This window comes from Leptodactylus fuscus, chromosome 7 (genome assembly GCF_031893055.1).
Source record: "Leptodactylus fuscus isolate aLepFus1 chromosome 7, aLepFus1.hap2, whole genome shotgun sequence".
In the NCBI taxonomy this organism is placed as follows: domain Eukaryota; kingdom Metazoa; phylum Chordata; class Amphibia; order Anura; family Leptodactylidae; genus Leptodactylus; species Leptodactylus fuscus.
In genome coordinates, this window is record NC_134271.1 from 120,856,117 (window position 1) to 120,877,170 (window position 21,054).

The following is a 21,054-nucleotide window of genomic DNA, read 5'->3' on the forward strand; positions in this document are numbered from 1 at the left end:
TGTGCAGGGCTCTAAACCTACATGGCTGACATAAAGGGAAGACTGTGGTTACCAATAAATTCCTTCCTTGACTTACTAAATAAGATAAGATAATCCTTTAATAGCCCCACAGTGGGGAAATTTCAGTATGTTACAGCAGCATAGTAATACAGATACAGGATAATACACAGTAATATATTACAGAAGTAGACACCCATATGCTGAGAAGAGAAGATCTACTAGGAGTCCATAGCACCTAAGGAACAGAAGAAAGAAAGAAGGAAGACTTCATAATCCTAATCATTAGTTTTCTGTACGGAGTGATCTTCGCTTGGTCTGATGTAGATTATACAGCCTGGTCGCGGTTGGAAGGAAGGACTTGCGATAGCGCTCCTTCTCACACTTGGGGTGAAGCAGACGGTCACTTACAGTGCAGCTAAGTGCCATCAAGGTCTCATACATGGGGTGGGATTTGTTCTTCCGCATGGAGGTCACCACAGACAGTATCCTTCTGTCACCCACCACCTGTACTGGGTCCAGGGAGCTCCCCAGGACAGAGCTGGCCCTTCTGATCAGCCTGTCAAGTTTATTTCTGTCCCTGGTTGATATACTGCTCCCCCAGCAGGCCACACCAAAAAAGATGGCTGAAGCAACCACTGAGTTGAAAAAGGCCCTAAGAAGTGACCCCTGGACTCCGAAGGCCCTCAGCCTCCTGAGCAGCTAGAGCCTGCTGTGGCCCTTTCTGTGCAGGTGATCAGCCCAGTCTAGTTTATTATTGAGGAGCACACCCAGGTACTTATAGGTCCTGACTATCTCAATGCATGTCCCTTGGATCTCCACCGGGATCGGAGCACTTCTCTGTTTACTAAAGTCCACCACCATCTCCTTGGACTTCCCAGCATTAAATAGTAGCTTTGCAATGAAAACAAAATGACTTCTTAAACCCTGAGAGTCATGACTTTATCATTGTACAGCATACAGCAGCCTGGATTCCGGCATCCTAAACCCTGGTAAACGTGACATTTTCAGTGGGTTGGAAGGTTAGGGTTAATTGCAACGAATCCTGAATTTCCAGGTCTTTAGAGCAGTAAGTTTAATTGACCATAGCTCATTTATTACTGTTTAATTCCCTTTGTCCAAATCTCTCAAGGGTTCATTATCCTCGGTTGACATTTTAATATTTTTATGTTACTTATAAGAAAATCTGTCAGTTTTGTACTCCCTGAACAGAAATGCTAGCATTATTTAAGAGGGCTGGGAGTTTGATTCTTTCTGACAGAGAGGGAATCAATAAGGAATGACAGCGTACAATGCAAGATGACATTTCTTTTACATAGGAGCCTAAGTATATCAGTGATCACCTAGAATTAGGTTTTATATTTGGCACATCCCACCCTATAGTGCCGAGATGTTGGATAGGCGGCCAGGGTGCAACGTATGGATAAAAATAAATTCTTTCTACAGTCACTTGGGCGCTAAATCAGTTGTAATAGTGTATGACATTACTGTAAATACATATAGTGTTGGTACACATACAGACATGCTATGTATCTTCAGCAGAGCAGATTGTGTATAATATACTACTTGGCAAATCAGGGCCATGCTGAAATATAGAGACTTAGTATGCTGGGACTCACTTTGAACTCTATGCCTTGGGGACAGTAAAGAGCTACTCCTACCTCTTCAAGGTGTACATATTCCATCACTGTATGTCCTAGAGGATATTACTGTAACCTGCTTATACCTCTAGAATCAATTCTAGCCATGCATAAAATATCTTTCAATTGATGTCTATCTCCCTGACCACCCTAGAAGCATGGTCTATCACCTTGACCCCACTGGTATGTTTTTAGTCACCTGGGGAGAGGTAGACAAGCTTTGACCGAGGAATCTTGTTTCCTGAACATCTGCAGCCTGGAAACTATCTATAGTTCTCCATAGAGATTACAGTGTTGGTGGATCCTACCATTTATCTATTGAGACACTGGCTTGCTGCTATGGGTACCTGGCATTCGCTTTTTCGCTGCTACTCCTTCTACATCATGGTGTTGTGTGCGTGCTCCAGCTCCGGGTCTCCTAAAGGCCTAATATGCATCAAGTGTTTCTGCCTCCATCTAATACGCATATGACATAAGTTTTCTAAGGTTCCTTTCCACACCACTCTGGGCCTGAGCAAAAAGGTCCAATTGGTTCCTAGACTGCTATGGTATGTTTGTTTTTATTCCTTAAGGTTGCAATCCAGCATTGATTTCTTGACCATGTTTTCTTGTTAGCTGCCTGTTCTGACCCCTGCCTATGAATGACCTCTGCTTGCTCTGCCTGACCACAATTTCTGCTTTGGTACTATGATATGGCAACTCCAGCTACAGTATCAGAGATTACTCTAGGGATAGCGATCTGTGGATTTACTGTGGGAAAATCCATAGCTCCTTACAGTGGTTAAGGGTGAAGACTGCACAGAGCATTACACTCCACTCCATGGTTTACCTCTAAGTCAAATCCATTAGTGACCCCATGGGCCTACGCTGCCAGTCAGCTACTCTTACAGTATGAGCAGCATTAGTATCGTGTTCAGTATAGATAAACATGCCAAATCATTTGGATCCTTTAAATCATTTTGGCTTCATGCAATGGGGAACACAATGCAGTTATGATGAACATTGAACCCCCTCCCTCTCCTTTAATACCATAATAAAGATTAAGAAACTCATGAATGGATTTGACAACTGACCTTGTGGGTGAAGACATCTGCTCTGCTTTTCTCAGCAGCCAGGAGACCTGGCACATACGCTTGCACAGAGTATAGTTTTGCCTGCCAGAAATTTGCTTTCATGGAATTCTCAAACAGATCTTTCCTTGATGTCTCCAATCTGTATAGGAGCAGCAGTGCGCTTGTTTGTGCTGTGCTGCAAGTTAACCAGCGCTCATTGCACATCACAGCGGCACCTTTTCTCAGCACAGACACAAAAGCCTTTCTTAGATTGCTGAGTCTCACTTTTTTGCAGATAAGACCGGCTGGAGAAATCAGAGTATACTATACTGCCAAAGAAGTTTTTATATAAATATTCTGATCTGAAAGATACATTTTAGGCTATTCATTATGACTATATTGCTTTTGCTAAGCAGATTTTAAGCCGAACTCACACAACATAAAAGCCCGTATTTTGTAATGCTAAACTGAAATTTCTCTAAAGTAACTTAAAGGGGTATTCTTAGACATGAGGCATTGTACAGTCTGCTGCCTCATCCATACATGCGTGCAAATAAGCTAAAGGAGCGCCAATGTGAAGTTCACAATATTACTAGATATGCTATCACTATCACTGGGAACACTCCTTGGTTTGGAGGCATTTTTGGACCGATAGTGAAAGGTTACCATTCAACATCAGGTAACTTTTAGGTCTAAAAATTCAGTGATTAATTTCAGAATTTATCTATTTTTTATATACAGCTCCAAATCCCTTGAAAGGACACAGGCCTTATTCACACGGCAGCTATAGCCTTCTGTTTTGATGGCCAACTATCATCTATTTTGCATCAGTTTTTAACTCAAAGTGAAAAAAAAAAACAGATGAATTTCATTGGCCTTTCTTTTTTTGACCCAACTTACTGATCCTGTTTTAATGGACGTAAAATAGACGTCATTCCCTTTAAAATGGCTCCATTGATTTCTATTCAGTTCACGTTTCCATAGACACAGAGCATGTCAGGTTTTTTGACGGCTTTTAAAAACAATTCGCAAAAAAATTGCCATGTGAATAGGTATATTTAAATCAATGTGAATGTCAAACAGATGTGTGATGGACATTGCAGAAACAACCGTCACACAGCCGGCCGTTTTTCACTGTTGTCTGAATAAGACCATAATATTAAATGATAAGATTGTAATAACGTGTGTGGTTCCCTGAATCTACTTTTATTGGAGTTGCTCATGCTCTACTATTCTTGTGACTACTACAGAAGTATATGGAGAAGAATGCACAAGTGAAGTAGAATATCAGAAGTAGTTCAAGGAAATCCCATTGTAAGGCTGGTCTTACACAACCGTATTGAATGTACGGTCCGCAAGTTGCTGATCAGCAACATAGACTCTGCAGACGTCCGTGTCCTGCCGCACTCACCCATAGAGTTCTATGGGCGAGTCCATGCAGTGCCGCAAATCACGGCCATTACAGACATGTTCTATAAATTGCGTACCACGGTTGCGACCCGGCACACCATGGATAAAATATCCGGTGGTGTAAGAGGCCGCATTGAATATAATGTGTCCGCAATTGAAAACCCTAAATTGCGGACTATTTGCGGACTTACATTACGGCGGTGTAAGACCAGCCTAAAACTTGATTACAGTACAGGACAGTAGCCCAGTGTAGCGGCAGGGACTGCTAGCATCTAAAATCACTGTGACGCTTGTATTCCAGGTCCATACTCCATGTTTGAGGGGATATACAGCTGGCATATGGTCTGTGTTTTGAATATTCCCACGTTAAGCCAGCCTAAATGTCTCATCCTGCTTTATTAAAAATAAAAAAAAATCTGCACTGTGTAGATGAAGCCAGAAGGTCTTGTTTACAATGCTAAACCACAGCAGGATAAGAACATGCTGGGTACAGTGCCTGTAAATCTAGTGACAGATTCCCTAAATATCAAATAATGTAACTTTGCACATACCAAAGAGAATAAACCAAGTACGCAACAGCAAAGCATTACAGTATACCTCCTCCTTTCATCTAATTTATTCTCTCTTGTATGCAGGGTCCGTGCATAGGTAACCAGCAGAGTTTGGCACACAGTAGACTGTGGGATGCAGTGGTTGGTTTCCTCCATGTTTTTGCAAACATGCAAATGAAGCTGTCACAGGTAAAGCAACCCTATGGTGTGAAGTCATTGCTATAGTTGTGTTTTGTTTGTTTTACATGTATATTCTTTTTTTGCACCCACCGCTAGGATGTGCCATCAATGCCCAATTGGTGGACAATTTTGCAACCCTGGAAAATAGATTAATGTGGCAGCGGTGCTTGGTATGACAGTTTGTCTCCTGTCAGAGCCGCTCGCTCTTTTGAAAACTATGTTAGTCAGTCATTGACTTGTCTAGAACTGACTGGAGACAAGTGGTGTAGTGCTTTAAAGGGGCTCTATCATTGGGAAAAGTCATTTTTAGCTAAGCACATCCTTGCATAGGCATTAGAAAGTCTATTCCACACCTACCTTTTGTATGTAAATTGCCTCAGTAGTTTTTGAATGAGCTCGTTTTTATTCACATGCTAATTAGCCTCCAGCGTGCACTCTGGAAGTGTCTGTGAGCACTGTCTGCTATTCTCTATGTGTGTGAGAGCAGGGAGATGAGGAGTAAGCAGAAGCAGCCTCTCTGCCCTCACACACATAGCAGAGAATAGCAGAGGGTGCACACAGGCACTTCCGGTGCTCACTGGAGGCTAATTAGCATATGAATAAAAACGGGCTCATTCAAAAACTACTGAGGCGATTTACATTCAAAAGGTAGGTGTGGGATAGCCTTTCTAAAAGCTATGCAAGGATGTGCTTAGTTAAAAATGACTTTTCCCTGGGGGTTTCGTTCCCGCTGGGTGTGTGGTCATCGGCCTTCACTGCGTGCCATAAGTTCTCGATATCCTGCAGAGCCCAGGAGATGAACTATAAAATCCTCTCCAGATGGTACAGAGTTTCGGTTCTCCTCAATGCTATTTATCCCTCCGCATCCGATAGGTGCTGGAGATGTCTCTCTGCTCAAGGCACGATGGCCCACATTTGGTGGGGATGCCCCCTCCTGCGTCCCTTCTGGACTGGGGTTAGGCGGGTTATTCATCAGGTTACAGGGGTAGATCTAAAAGATGATCCCACTCCTCTTCTCCTCTCCTTGTTCACGCGCAAATTTAGAAAGTCGATCCGTAGGCTCTTGGGGTTTATGCTGGAAGCTGCCAGATCTGTTATCCCCAGACTCTAGAAGTCTCAGACCCCTCCCACACTCCTTTCCTGGCTGAAGGAATTCCTGCATTTACGCACTATGGAGAATTTAATGGTCCAGCTTCGCCCCAATGAAGGGCATCACCGTCAGACTTGGCTGCTCTGGGACTACTTCTATTATTCCGCCGACTTCCGATCCCTCTTTCCCTCTGTACCCTTGTGAGAATGCTGTCTGTCTGTGTTCTTGAGTCTTGTGTACTTGTTTCTTTGCATTTGTTGATATTGTTGCTTGACAATCTTATGTTTTATGCTTTTGTATATTTTGACTCTGCTGCGTCAGAGATTTTGCTTGCCCCCCTTATCCCCTCCCCTCCCTTGGCCCCCCCTTTGGACCTGGAATGTTGCCCCTGGTCTTTTTCCCTTCCCTCCTTCCCTTCCTGTTGCCCCTTTTCCCTTTGTTGTAAAAAATTCCTTCGAAAAATCTTCAATAAACTTTAATGTTTAAAAAAAAAAAAGACTTTTCCCAATATTAGAGCCCCTTTAATAGTTCTATTGCCAATACTATCTAGGCCGCTGTTTTAACACCCCATTTTATTACTTTAGTTGCTTCCCTGACCTCTCTAGTGAATACACCTTAGACGATTGCTCATCAGTCAGGCTCGATGGAGGTCTAGCGGAACCGCCCCATACCTGAAGCACTAAAACTCTGAATGTATTTGTCTCAGCTAATCTGCAAAAGTGATGAGTTGTAAGGTTTTCTCCCCTGGAGAGGGACTTCTCAGTGAGTCATGGAAGAATTTGCTAATTGGAATCCTTATATGTGACCTGCTGAATAATTGCCGTGCCGGAGAAAACAGCTCTTTGGTTCAAGCCGTTTGCAAAACCTTTAATGACCCTCGTAGATGGCAGCTCATCTTCTAGTGTCTCCCATGGGGCTTCACATTCCCTCTATTGTCCTGTCATGTTTATTCAATTCTGTGGTGTGATTTGGGTTTTGATTGATGTAAAACCTGTTAAGCTGACAAGTAAATGGACTTCTGTAATGGCAGTTACAATTCGGCAAAAACATACTGTGTTCTCTAAAAATTTGCTGTCAAATATCCGTAGAGCGCAGATGGTTTGTCTTAACACTATGTCTATCCATGACGAAAATTGGTTACAGAATTGGATACAGAGCATAGACAGCCAATAGTAACTTTTCTTATTGATGTGGACAGTGGTTTCAGATCTCTAAAACATCTATCTTATGTAATTACATAGAAGATGAGGTTGGATGAAGACTCAGGTTCATCAAGTCCAATCTATTAATCCTACAGTGTTGATGGAAGGTAGACTGATGCCAAATGCCGTATATCATGGAAAAAAATTCCTTCCTGAACCCAAATCCACATGTCAATATAAAACTCCGAATCAACTTGTCGTTACCAAGAATCTAAAAACCCATGTTATGTTTCCATTTATAAGAGACATCCAGGCTATTTATGAACTTGTACAATGTTTCCACCATCACCACATACTGTGTCAGTGAGTTCCATAGTCTCACTCCTCTTATAGTAAAGAATTCCCATCTATGTTGGGGGTGAAATGTTCTGTCGTCGTAGAGGATGTCCCTTTGTCACTGTCACCGGCCTACGAGTAAAAAGATCATTAGATTTACTATCTGTCCTTTTATATTTCTTCAAGGATTCCAGCCAGATCGAACTCCTTAAAGAACTTCTAGATCTTCTCCAAGACATGGTGGTGATGCTGCTTTCCCTTCTAGAAGGTATGGTTGTATTATATTATACATAAATGTTAATCTGACTAGCTGCATATTCACTACAGATTTTGGATGTCCAAAAAGAGCAGATTGATGGAAGATATCTGATGAAATGTTGATCTGCCAGGCCACAGATTATGGCACAGATCAATTGGTGAATTTTCATTTTAACATACAGCACAACAATGTTCACAAACTAACTCTAAACCATAAAACTGTTCAGAATGACTAAACAGTCGTCTGTAGTCCCCAATGTGTAGACCACTTTAGTCATGAGAAGCGTACCATCCTACTAACTACATTGTTCCATGATAAATCCTATATCTATCTGCAATAATGAAGCTCACTTGAGCTTTTCAATAAATTGAGGTACAGACCAGTTGGACGTACTTACAGAGAAGGCTGAGAACATGACTTGGGGTATGTAGGAGGGTTAATGGTTGTGCAAACTACATGTGCAGATAATTTTATTGAAGCTATTTTGAACAAGACGAAATATATTTCTATACAGTAGACGGCCGCAGCTTTAATATATTCAGAGGTCATTCAACTATCTGCATCCATCAGTGATGGTTATGATGTTGGGTAATGGGTAGGGTTGAGCCGATCTTGAGATTTCAAGATTGATTTTAAAATCCGATTTCCGATCATTTTCCAGCCGATCTCGATCCCGATCTCGATCATGAAATTTGCTCGATCGCCAATCGGAATCCGATCTTTTCTAATCCCGATCTTCAACCCTAGTCAATGCTTTTCTATGGGAAAAGTCACTTTTAAGGTTGAGCCGATCTTGAGATAACCTCCGATCTCGATCCCACTGGAAAAGATCGGGTCGGAATTCCGATCTCGATCGTGAAATTTACTCGATCGCCGATCGGAATCTGATCTTTTCCGATCCCGATCGCTCAACCCTAGTAATGGGGTATTAATAGTTGTTAATTTAAAGAGGACCTTTCATCAGTTGGGGCACATGCAGTTTTATATACAGTTAGAAAGCTGACAGTGCGTTGAGTTCAGCGCGTTTTCGGCTTTCCTGTTATGTGCCCTGGGACTGGAGATATCTTTGGCGTTATAAAGGCAACTATCTCTGCCCCCTGTCAGAAGCGCGTTCCTAACAATCTAGCTGGGCTGTGAGGATTGCCCTTCCTGACAGTACTCATCCATAGCCCTGTATTGTCAGAGGGGGCATTCCTTACCGCCCAGCTGTGATGCTAAACTGTGAGGAATTCCCCCCCCCTTTCCTGACTGTATTCATCTATATTTTAGTACGGGGGGGCCGTCCTCACAGCCCAGCTAGACTGTCAGGAACGTCCTTCTGACAGTGGGAAGAGATCGGTAACAGCACTGATATCTCTTGCTCGGGGGCGTATAACAGGAAGCTGACAGTGCCCTTAATTCAGCACAATTTCGCCTTTCTAGCGGTATATAAAACCGCATGTGCCTGTGGACATGAAAGGTCCTCTTTAAGGAGTACACATGTCTGAAGGCAGGTTCCATTTACAGCTATAACTGTTGCCTATATCTGTTTCTTCCACTGTGGATCTGTTATGTATTCTTTGTAAGGTCCCTATTGCTGGAAATTGTATGTCATAACTCAGTTCCTTCACATCCAATAATACATAAGATACTGAACACCAAATTATGGATTTAAGGCCAGCTGTCTCCTCTGTGTATGATGAATAAAATCCTTCCTTATTAGCATTATACTAACTACATTTGCATATACTTTGCATTTTAATTTCTTCTTCCCTCTGAAAAAAATACAAGCAGAGGAAAAAATGTAATTAAACAGAAGAATGGAAGAAACTGATTTGGAGAACACGTAGAGGGGTTGTCCAGCGGGTAGAACTTTTTTACAGCAGGAATAGAATGGGCTAAAAACATTTTTTGAAAAAAACAATGGTTCCTTCCTTTACTCTGTTCCGGTCGCTAATTCCTGGTCCCTCTTTACACAGAAAAAATTACTAATTGGTAAAAGATTGGCTGAATGTTATCTCCTGTGTGTATCAGGGAGTAGATAAAGGCAGGGAATCCAGGCAGTGTCAGAACTGGCATTGAGTCCATAAGTTTTTCCCCCCCAACTCATTTTGAGCCTTTAGTAAAAACAATGCTATCTGCTGGACAACCCCTTTAAGATAACTAATGCACAAGAAAGGTGTTGTCAAAAGAAATGTAATTGAATTTGAAATATATTGCAGACTTTTGTCATAAGAAAATACTCTACGTAACCTCATGCAAATCCATGATAAACTTTAGGCTAAGGCCCCACATTGCGGAAGCACAGCTTTTTTTGTTGCAGATTTTGCTGCAGTTTTTGGAGCCAAGAATGGCTACTAAAGGAATGGTAAATATAAAGGAAGTTCTTTTACTTCTATCTTCTGCTCAATCCACAACTGGCTTTGGCTTAAAAAAACTGCAGCAAAATCGGACACAAAAAAAGCTGCTTTTCTGCAACGTGGGGCCTGTTTTGTTATAACAAACTGAGGAATATCTTCAGGACCCTGATATACTAGTCAGATGGTAGTTATAAAGAGTTTCTCACTGTGGAGGGGCTACAGTGGAATTGAACAGTCCTGTCAAAACCCCCTAAAATAAAGACATTGTCCAAAGCATTTACTGATAATATTGGAAGTTACAATTATTTAGACAATTAGTTTTTTATTGTATTGGAATTTATTTTATCTTGCAGGCAATGTAGTAAATGGGACTATTGGAAAACAGATGGTTGACACTCTTGTCGAGTCATCCAGCAATGTTGAAATGATACTGAAATTCTTCGACATGTTCCTGAAGTTGAAAGATCTAACCAGCTCTGATGCTTTTAAGGAATATGACCCAGAAGGAAAGGGTATTATTTCAAAAAAAGAATTCCAAAAAGCCATGGAGGGACAAAAACAATACGCTCAGTCAGAAATCGAATTTCTTCTCTCCTGCGCAGAAGCCGATGAAAATGACATGTTTAACTATGTGGAGTTTGTTGACCGATTCCATGAACCAGCCAAAGACATTGGTTTCAATGTGGCTGTTTTGTTGACCAATCTCTCAGAGCACATGCCAAATGACTCTCGGCTCCAGTGTTTGTTAGACCCTGCAAACAGTGTTCTGAACTACTTCTCTCCATACTTAGGGCGTATTGAGATAATGGGTGGAGCAAAAAGAATAGAGAGAGTGTATTTCGAGATCAGCGAATCGAGCCGAACACAGTGGGAGAAACCACAAGTTAAGGAGTCGAAGAGACAGTTCATATTTGATGTGGTCAATGAAGGTGGAGAACAGGAAAAGATGGAACTTTTTGTCAACTTCTGTGAGGATACCATTTTTGAGATGCAGTTGGCATCTCAGATCTCAGAGTCAGACGCAGCTGAAAGACCTGAAGAAGAGGAAGAAGAAGAACCTCACCACATGATTGAAGTTGGTGAAGAGGATGAAGAGGAGAAGTCGCTAGAATCTTCATCTGCTTTTATTGTTGCCTGCACAGCACTTAGGAAAAATATGTCAAATTTCTTCAAAATGCTAACCTTGAAGAACATTAGTAAACAGTTTCGGAAAGTGAAAAAGATGACTATCAAGGAATTAGTCAAAGTCTTCTTCTCTTTTTTTTGGACGCTCTTTGTTGGTTTGTTCCAATTTGTGTTTACAATAGTATGGGGAATATTCCAGATTCTTTGGAGCACAGTGTTTGGAGGTGGCTTAGTTGAAGGGGCCAAAAACATTAAAGTAACCAAAATATTAGGAGACATGCCTGATCCCACACAATTTGGAATCCACGACGATGTCTTGGAAGCTGAAAAAGCAGATTCACCTGAACACGTCTCGTCTGCAGAGCTCGCACATCTTGTTAAAGGAGACAAAGGAGATATGGATATACCTGATATTTTTGGCATGCATTCGAAAAAAGAAGGCACTAAACATGGTCCAGAAATTGGTCTTGGCGATTACACAGAGATTGTAGGCTCAGAGTATGCAACCAGCTTGGAGAGTGCCGTACACAAGAAGAGAAAAGCTCTTGTAAGTACATTCATGTCTTACCTCTTCTATTATTGTATTGTATTATTATTATTTTCTCTTATCACTATAGATAATCTATTTACTCATATACATAAAGGTAGCTGTACACATTGTATAAATTGTTGGCCAAAATTGCCGATTTTGCTGTGTATTGGGGCTTCCAGATTATCTCTCGATGAGGGATGTTGGGTGAAGGAAATGTTGGACATATTCAATTTCACCATTCCAATCTTTTTCTTCTCAAGGGAGATACCTAAGCTACAATCAGAGATGAATATCCGATTCCTTTATTCCTTCATAAATGGTCACACAGAAGCAGTAAAGATCTTTAATTCATTAAAAAAATAGTGTTTGAATTGTTGTGAAAGTAAATATGTATCTGATTAATTATACAATATTAATGATTTTATATTATAATTACAAATACTTAAGTCGGTCATTATTTTCTGACTCTGACTCCGCAGTCCTGTCTATCAGTGGCTTCTTCCCCCCTCACATATCCACTGGGCCGAGCCGATCATACATGTCATTGGTGCCATCAAGGAGAATAGTTCTTGGCTGACCACTATTTGAAGTGAAGGCCATCTTTAATGTTAATGGTTAATGGTTTCCACCGACATAACAAAGTAGGTCACCCCCGCAGTCTAGTAACCCCTGAGATGGTATGTCTTGGTTGATGAAACCGTCATACCGAATACAACACAATTATTATTTCACATTTCTGTCCTCATGTGCTAACTTTGTAGAAGTTTCTACAAAGTTCATCATGATTTTACCACACTTGTAAAGGTTTTATCCTCAGTGGATATGTCAGTATTATTGCTCTCATTAAATCATCTATTGCTCGCCCATATCTTCCCTTGGTACAATATCAAAGGATGAGTGTCAGTATCTAGGAACGCGGCATTCCTAGAACACAACAGATTTTGTGTCTTTTCAGAGCATCTTGGATGTTGGCTTGACGTTAGAGCTGGCAGTGGTTCCTCCTTCATTGTCTACAAGAATTAATGAAGCAAGCCTTGCTAGTTAGTTATGCATGTTAGTTGGCAGATGCTCGGATGTGCCGCCTGGAGGCAATGGTTAATATCTATTTTCATTTTAATATCTCCATTCCTGATGTATCAGGCGCCTTATCATAAAACACAAGTTACGGTATACTCTGCTGAATGGCGCAGGGAGAGATAGGAGACGAGATACATCGGTGCATTAGAAAGGACATATGTCTGGAAATGACGGGGAATACAGAAGACCCTGCTTTCTATTTATTAATGAATGTGTCAGCTTTGGGGGAACATTATCAAAGAGGTAATTTAGCGGCTATAACAAGCATTAAAGAATTGGGCCAAGGTCACACAGTATAATTATAATAGCATTGAGGACTTATCTGATGTGGAACTGTGATGCTCATTTTGTGTTAGATAAAAACAGCAATTACTGCTTAGACGGGGCAGATTTTATGTAATTATGGGACCTGATGCTGGATTGTTGTCGCAGTTGTAATGTCAGAGGGAAATAAAAGGGTTTCAGGACTTCAAAGAAATAATAAAAGCAGGGAACAAGTTATAATAAAGCCTAAAATAACTACAACTCAGGCTACAACCCTGGTAGCCTTCCACTGAACCAATGCTGCCCCACCGGAGACCAACACCGGCCTCATCACCTTTGACTGTACTGGCACATCAACAAATATTGGCAGGGACCACTGGAGTGGCAGGAGGTGCAACAAGTGAGTAAGGGTATGTGCACACAATCAGTAGTGTAACGAAAGTCTTAGGGGCCCCGGTGCAATCTTTTGTCGTTCCCCCACCACCACCACCTCATCCCTACAGTGAATTCTTTATAGTGGCGGTTACGGGTGCTAAGGAGCCATGGAGGTCATGGATGACACGTGGATATTAACCATGCACCTTCCGTGTCATTGTCTGATTGGCCTTGCACATGCACACATTTGGTTACAAGTAACTGTGTATGTAGCCTTATACCGCCTGTGTATGTAGCCTTATACTGCCTATATATGTAGCCTTATACCGCCTGTATATGTAGCCTTATACCGCCTGTGTATGTAGCCTTATACCGCGTGTGCATGTAGCCTTATACTGAATCTTTTCCCATAAATCAATCTGTTCAGCTCTGTCTGCTCCATAACATGCCGCCTACAGATCAGACACCATCTTCAACTTGACAGGGGTCACAAGATTCCAGAAGTGGGATTAACAGATTAATTTAGCAGTAATTGACTACTAGGGTTAATAATGCTTCACATTTTTCCAAAATTGGAGCTTCTTAAGAAGCACATGAATCCATTTCATGCAGGTCATAACACATCTACAGTAGTTGTGTATTTGATGGCTGGTTCTCAGCATGTTCCCTTTATAGAACCAATAATTTCCCCTCAATAAAACTTGAGCTACTTGGTTCACTGGTTACTTACTAGTCTGTATACCGTGCCACAGAACTGCAGGCCTAACAGCGTCAATTCCTGAAGTTCCGGCTACTAGCGTTATATTTTATGGGGAGAATTATTAATAGGTTATTGCTTGAAAACATTTGCATCATTATGTGTGAGGGCAGATTGAACAATAATTGATTTTTATAGTCCTGATTCAGTATTCATATGTGTGCTATTAGGATCCCGATTGTGCTCCGCACGCACACATTACCGGGTATTAGGCGGCATGTTTAGTGGCTGTAGCTTTTAAGTTCTACGGAGACACGTCATTGGTGAGAGCGTAATAGGACAGGCTTTTATGATTCCTCATGTGAAAGGCTTTACTTCAGCTGATTGACGCTAGGAACGGTTTGCTCTTACCTAATGTGCTCTGTTGGTTAGTTAATTGTTTTCCTTTTTAACGATTTGTAAATTTGTTTTTTTTTTTATATATATGACATGTGTTGGCTTTAGCTTTCATTTTTGATGTGTATTACATTATGTGATGTGAATATTTCATTAGTCTAACTCGGAAAGCAAAGCAGAGAGAGGTAAAAAGCATTAAACAGTGCTAAACATTGAAAACCAATTTTCTCACTTATTTCTATCTACTGCATTTGCTAGGCTTGTACAGACATGGCCAAAGGTTTTGGTTTTCCCAAAATGTCTTGCTTCAGTATTTTTAGATCTTGGAGTCAGATATTTCTATGGTACACTGATATATAGATATAACCATTTTAGATGTTTTAACACATACTGACAAATACAATTTTCTGGCATAGAGGGATGAAAATGAGGTGCATATTTGGACGCCTCAGGCCCCATCCGGGCCCCATTCTGTGATCCACACCTCGGCCTGAGTTAGAAAATAGAAATCTATGCCAGTTCCTACGTGACGAAGATCTCCATTCTGGCTCCGGCACATCCAATAGATTTATAAAGAGGTTGAAGCCTGTTCATAAATCTCTGCTTCCCTGTGCCAGGCGGGCCATTTATTAAGACCGGCCAGTCTTAATACATTTTCCCCACTTTACAGTGTTAACTCTTATTTTGCAAGACCTCTGCAATTCACCCTGTTATGCTGGATGTCAGATACTTGGCCAAGTCCTGACTGGTGACAAACCGTTCATTCCTAATAAGTCCTTTGAGTTTGTCACAATTTTTATGGTTTTGTCTGACCGCCTGTTTTTTAGAATTGATCACAGTTTCTCAATGGGATCTATCATGCTGTAAAAAGCATTGTTCATCACCAAATAGCTCCTCGATGGTTGGGAGATGTTCCACTTGGAGGATGTTTACATACCATTCTTTATTTATAACAGTTGGCATGATAAAGGACTCATGGTAGCGCCCAGCTTTTTCTTATCTGGACAATTAGGCTGAGTTCAGACGGGGTATTTTGGTCAGGATTTTGAGGGCAAATTTGCCTCAAAATCCTGACCAAAAAGATGGCTCTCATTGAAATCAATGGGAGCCGGTCAGTTTTTTTTTTCCGGGAGCCATTTGTTCCGGCTCCTGGAAAAAGAAGGAGCGATATGCTCATTCTTCAGGCCAATTTGCCTCGTGAATCCGCCTGAAGACACTCCCTCCCCCGACTAGGCCCATTCATTTGGGCCTAATCCAGAGCGGAGTGTGACACTGCACCGGCATCCAGTTGCAGCTACCCGTTTTTTGGTCCGGAAACTGAGGTGGCCTCAGCTTCCGGACCAAAAAACCCTGTGTGGACCTGACCTTATACATCCAGATGTCCCTAACAGTCTGAAGGGGGCTTAATCATCAAAAATAATTGTACCTTACTCCAATCACAGATCAGATCAACAGTTCCGTTTTGTTAAACACTCTTCTTCTTTGACACTCAGCGGTTCCAACATAAGACGGTCACTTAACTTATGTTTAATTCTTTTAAGGCAGTGTCAGATTGCCCAACACCATCTCTCTAGCCAGACTCTGTACAGCTGCCTCCTAACAACTTCGGGCCTGTGGTTCTGAGCTGGTCTCTGTTTCACTGCACTCCCTCTGGTTCTGGTCTCTACTGGTTCTTACTAGAGATGAGCGAACACTAAAATGTTCGAGGTTCGAAATTCGATTCGAACAGCCGCTCACTGTTCGAGTGTTCGAATGGGTTTCGAACCCCATTATAGTCTATGGGGAACATAAACTCGTTAAGGGGGAAACCCAAATTCGTGTCTGGAGGGTCACCAAGTCCACTATGACACCCCAGGAAATGATACCAACACCCTGGAATGACACTGGGACAGCAGGGGAAGCATGTCTGGGGGCATAAAAGTCACTTTATTTCATGGAAATCCCTGTCAGTTTGCGATTTTCGCAAGCTAACTTTTCCCCATAGAAATGCATTGGCCAGTGCTGATTGGCCAGAGTACGGAACTCGACCAATCAGCGCTGGCTCTGCTGGAGGAGGCGGAGTCTAAGATCGCTCCACACCAGTCTCCATTCAGGTCCGACCTTAGACTCCGCCTCCTCCAGCAGAGCCAGCGCTGATTGGCCGAATTCCGTACTCTGGCCAATCAGCACTGGCTAATGCATTGTATTGGCGTGATGAAGCAGTGCTGAATGAGTGTGCTTAGCACACACATTCAGCTCTACTTCATCGGGCTAATAGAATGCATTGGCCAATCAGCGCTGGCCAATGCATTCTATTAGCGTGAACTGAGTTTGCACAGGGGTTCTAGTGCACCCTCGGCTCTGCTACATCAGATTGCTACATCTGATGTAGCAGTGCCGAGTGTGCATCAGATGTGTAGTTGAGCAAAACTGACTCAGCACTGCTAAGTCTCTGCATTCGCATAGGAATGCATTGGCCAGCCTTCGGCCAATCAGCGCTGGCTCTGCCGGAGGAGGCGGAGTCTAAGGTCGGACCTGAATGGAGACTGGTGTGGAGCGATCTTAGACTCCGCCTCCTCCAGCAGAGCCAGCGCTGATTGGTCGAGTTCCGTACTCTGGCCAATCAGCGCTGGCCAATGCATTCTATTAGCCCGATGAAGTAGAGCTGAATGTGTGTGCTTAGCACACACATTCAGCTCTACTTCATCAGGCTAATAGAATACATTGGCCAATCAGCGCTGGCCAATGCATTCTATTAGCTTGATGAAGCAGAGTGTGCACAAGGGTTCAAGCGCACCCTCGGCTCTGATGTAGCAGAGCTGAGGGTGCACAAGGGTTCAAGTGCACCCTCGGCTCTCCTACATCAGAGCCGAGGGTGCGCTTGAACCCTTGTGCAGCCTCGGCTCTGCTACATCAGAGCCGAGGGTGCGCTTGAACCCTTGTGCACACTCTGCTTCATCAAGCTAATAGAATGCATTGGCCAGCGCTGATTGGCCAGAGTACAGAATTCGGCCAATCAGCGCTGGCCAATGCATCCCTATGGGAAAAAGTTTATCTCACAAAAATCACAATTACACACCCGATAGAGCCCCAAAAAGTTATTTTTAATAACATTCCCCCCTAAATAAAGGTTATCCCTAGCTATCCCTGCCTGTACAGCTATCCCTGTCTCATAGTCACAAAGTTCACATTCTCATATGACCCGGATTTGAAATCCACTATTCGTCTAAAATGGAGGTCACCTGATTTCGGCAGCCAATGACTTTTTCCAATTTTTTTCAATGCCCCCGGTGTCGTAGTTCCTGTCCCACCTCCCCTGCGCTGTTATTGGTGCAAAAAAGGCGCCAGGGAAGGTGGGAGGGGAATCGAATTTTGGCGCACTTTACCACGTGGTGTTCGATTCGATTCGAACATGGCGAACACCCTGATATCCGATCGAACATGTGTTCGATAGAACACTGTTCGCTCATCTCTAGTTCTTACTCTTAAGTGTCTGGGACTGTGGCAGGAATCTTACGTTTTTATCTCCTATCTATTCTTACCTGCCTCTGGGGGTGAAGCTAGAAACCCTTTGTCTGTGCAGAGCATGCACTTTTGCTAATTCCACTTCTGGGGATGACACAGCCTGTGATCACCATTTCCATGTTAGTGGGGTTGATTCGTCAGTGTGGCGATGGCCTACTCCTCCTGATCCTAAAACTCTCCATTTATGCAGTAGCCAGTGGCGTAACTAGGAATGGCAGGGCCCTGTGGCAGACTTTCGACATGGGGGCCCCCCCAACCGACCCCCCCCCTCCCCCGCATTCCTGCGTGCACTATTATGCCCCATAGTGGCCCCTACACACAGTTTTATGCCCCATAGTGACCCTTGCACACAGTATTATGCCCCATGGTGGCCCCTGCACACAGTATTATGCCTCATAGTGGCCCCTGCACACAGTATTATGCCTGACTGTGGACACCCATGAACAATTATTATACTCTGGGGTCTTTTCAGACCCCAGAGTATAATAATTGGAGACCAAGGGGGATACCAACAGGAAAAATCACTGTTACTTACCTCTCCCTGGCTACACTGCACTCCTCGGTGGTGTCGGCCGTCTTCACTGACGTTCGGGACATCACATGACCCAGGACGCAGGTTTGGTTTCTAAGCTGTCTAGTTAATGTCTTTAGATGGACACAATGCTATAATCGATATAATTACTTTTGATGTAAAATATAGGCCAAAAAGTCCAAAATGATGTAAATGTTCTGTTATCCGAGTAATGGTAATGTTATCGTTTTTCGGCATACCTTTGATATAGAGTTCTGAAAATTGGAAACAATCTATGGGAATGCAAAGGTATTTTTATTTTGCACATATATAGTATACAGTTTTTATGGTCTGATTCTTCATAAAAGTGCAAAGGTCAGCATTCCTACAACAAGGGCGTGATAATGGTAATTCAGATCTATTCAATAACGTGGGGACATCTAGTTATTATGTAGACTGTGGTAGATACTGTATGTAATAGGAATAAGATCTCCGTGTTTCATCTCACTAGTCATTAAATCTCAGCTAATATATCACAGTGTCACACACTACAGACCTTGTTTCCTTATTCCATAAATCATATATAGTTTTCCAATGAACTATTATTTTTCTAGTCAGCTTACATTCTCATAGGGTATGGGAGAGTTCTTTGTGAGACTGCCCTTTTATCTGATTGAGGCTTGAAAAAATCTTTGTGTCTGCTGCAGGTGAATGGAATTGATTGTCACTGACATTCATTTCTATATCAAATCTGCTACGTGTGAATTTACCTTAATGATGCAGCATGATGGATATTCTCCGTGGCCAAATTAAAGGTTCATGGACCCTGATGCTCCTCTTTATGACATGTGCACAGGGCCGGAGAAAGAATTTTTTAGTATGTACATAATACAGATGTGTCCTCCCTTACCCTTTACTTTTGACTAGATGTATTTAGATATGTGTCACAAGATGACCAGCTTTTCACAACAATACAATATTGCTATATACAATATTGTTATGTAATGCTGTTTTTATATGTGTCTATTTTTTTTTTTGCTAGTGGAGCCTCATGGTTTTTTTTTTGCCTTCCTCTGGATCAACACTGTAGGGATTGTAGGGTTATAGGTTGGACTTGATGGACTAATGTCTTTATCCAACCTCATCTACTATGAAACTATGTATGTATGTATGTATGTATTCTAGCATGTTGCGATATTGGAATGCATATCCAAAATGGAGCAAAGGTAAGGGTGGACACATATGTATATTTCTGACCACTTGTAACCTATGAGGCACTCTTCTCTTTCTTATACTTCCTCTTAGTTATTGCACATGTACACATTATTTGGCCATATCCTTTTAATGGAAAAGTCACATACATCACAGAAAATGATTAAAAACATGACTTGTGTGACTTGTGCAGTTAGTGTAATGGTTACTTCTGGCACTGCTATTCTGATAAGCGTGCTCTTTTAGGTCATGGATCAAAGATCTAAGGATGGACCGTACCATATTATAATCAGCACGGTTCTTACACTCCATAACAATGAGCAAAATCTGTGCAAATCTAGAAAAAAAAAATCCTTGACAGATTGGATTTGTTAAACCTCATTCACTACACGGTGTCTTAGTTACAGATTTTCTATGCAAATTTTGTACTGATGGCAGGAGTCCCAAACTTGGCCGGGTAAATGGGCATCCCCATATAGTAAATGGCCCCTACAGGTGACAGAAATCAATCATCTGATAACTTTATTGGGGAAACGAAGAAAGATTGCTGAGAGTATGTCATCCATCTGTATTTGGAGTTTGTCTCTGTATCCACCAACATTCCAGTAGTAACCACACAAACCCAATAAATTGGGATTTTTAGTACTTCCATTGGCATACTGTGATATGACTCTGTGTCAGGGATAGAATTTTGGTTTCAGATCCACAGCCCTTGTTGTCACCTTCCTCTGATGAAGCCTTCTCATTTATTAATATAGCCTCGCTTTTACCACAGATAATAGCAATAATCATTCCCGCTGAACATTTTTCTGTTCGTCTGCCCGAGTTCTTAAGAAGTGACGCAGGATTATAACTGCCGTGTCTGGAAATAAATGACCTTGGAATTGTCCCTGGGTCTTTTAAAATGCACGCGGCTTAGTTTTCTATATTCTTCCTGTCCCTCCATCTACAATAACATTTATAATTCACAATTTAAGCAATGAGTCACAGCAACATCAATGAGAGCTATTCCTCAGATTTGAGGGGAATTCACATGCTGCCGATTTTATTTTTTTTGTTGAAATTTCTACAGCTAAAAAATAGTTCAAGTAAATGGGGTGGTTTCTGTAGCTCCAGCAAAGTATAGTAAGCCCCACAAAGTATAATATGATCCACAATGGTCCCCACACAGTATTATATGCTGCCAATACCCCCCTTTGGTGCTATTATTATACTGTGGAGTCTCCTCAGACCCCAGAGTATAATAATCAGAGGCCCAGGGAAGGTGATTAAAAATAACAAACACACACACTCACCTTTCCTGGGCATTCTTGCTCCATCCTGCTGTCTTCAGCATCTTCGGCCCTCTTCAGATGTCACTGCTGA

The 21,054-nt window shown here is 42.1% G+C and overlaps 1 protein-coding gene across 5 annotated transcripts in view; it reads left to right on the forward strand.

Annotated features, from left to right (window-relative positions):
- The window catches only part of RYR3 (ryanodine receptor 3), a 485,624-nt gene that overhangs the window by 433,050 nt on the left and 31,520 nt on the right, over window positions 1-21,054 (forward strand). For all 5 annotated transcript variants that reach the window (XM_075282947.1, XM_075282949.1, XM_075282950.1 and 2 more), the window contains 3 exons: window positions 4,735-4,839; window positions 7,585-7,666; window positions 10,350-11,668. In XM_075282947.1, coding sequence (XP_075139048.1) covers window positions 4,735-4,839; window positions 7,585-7,666; window positions 10,350-11,668 — 1,506 coding nt within the window. The remainder of the gene's footprint in view (window positions 1-4,734; window positions 4,840-7,584; window positions 7,667-10,349; window positions 11,669-21,054) is intronic.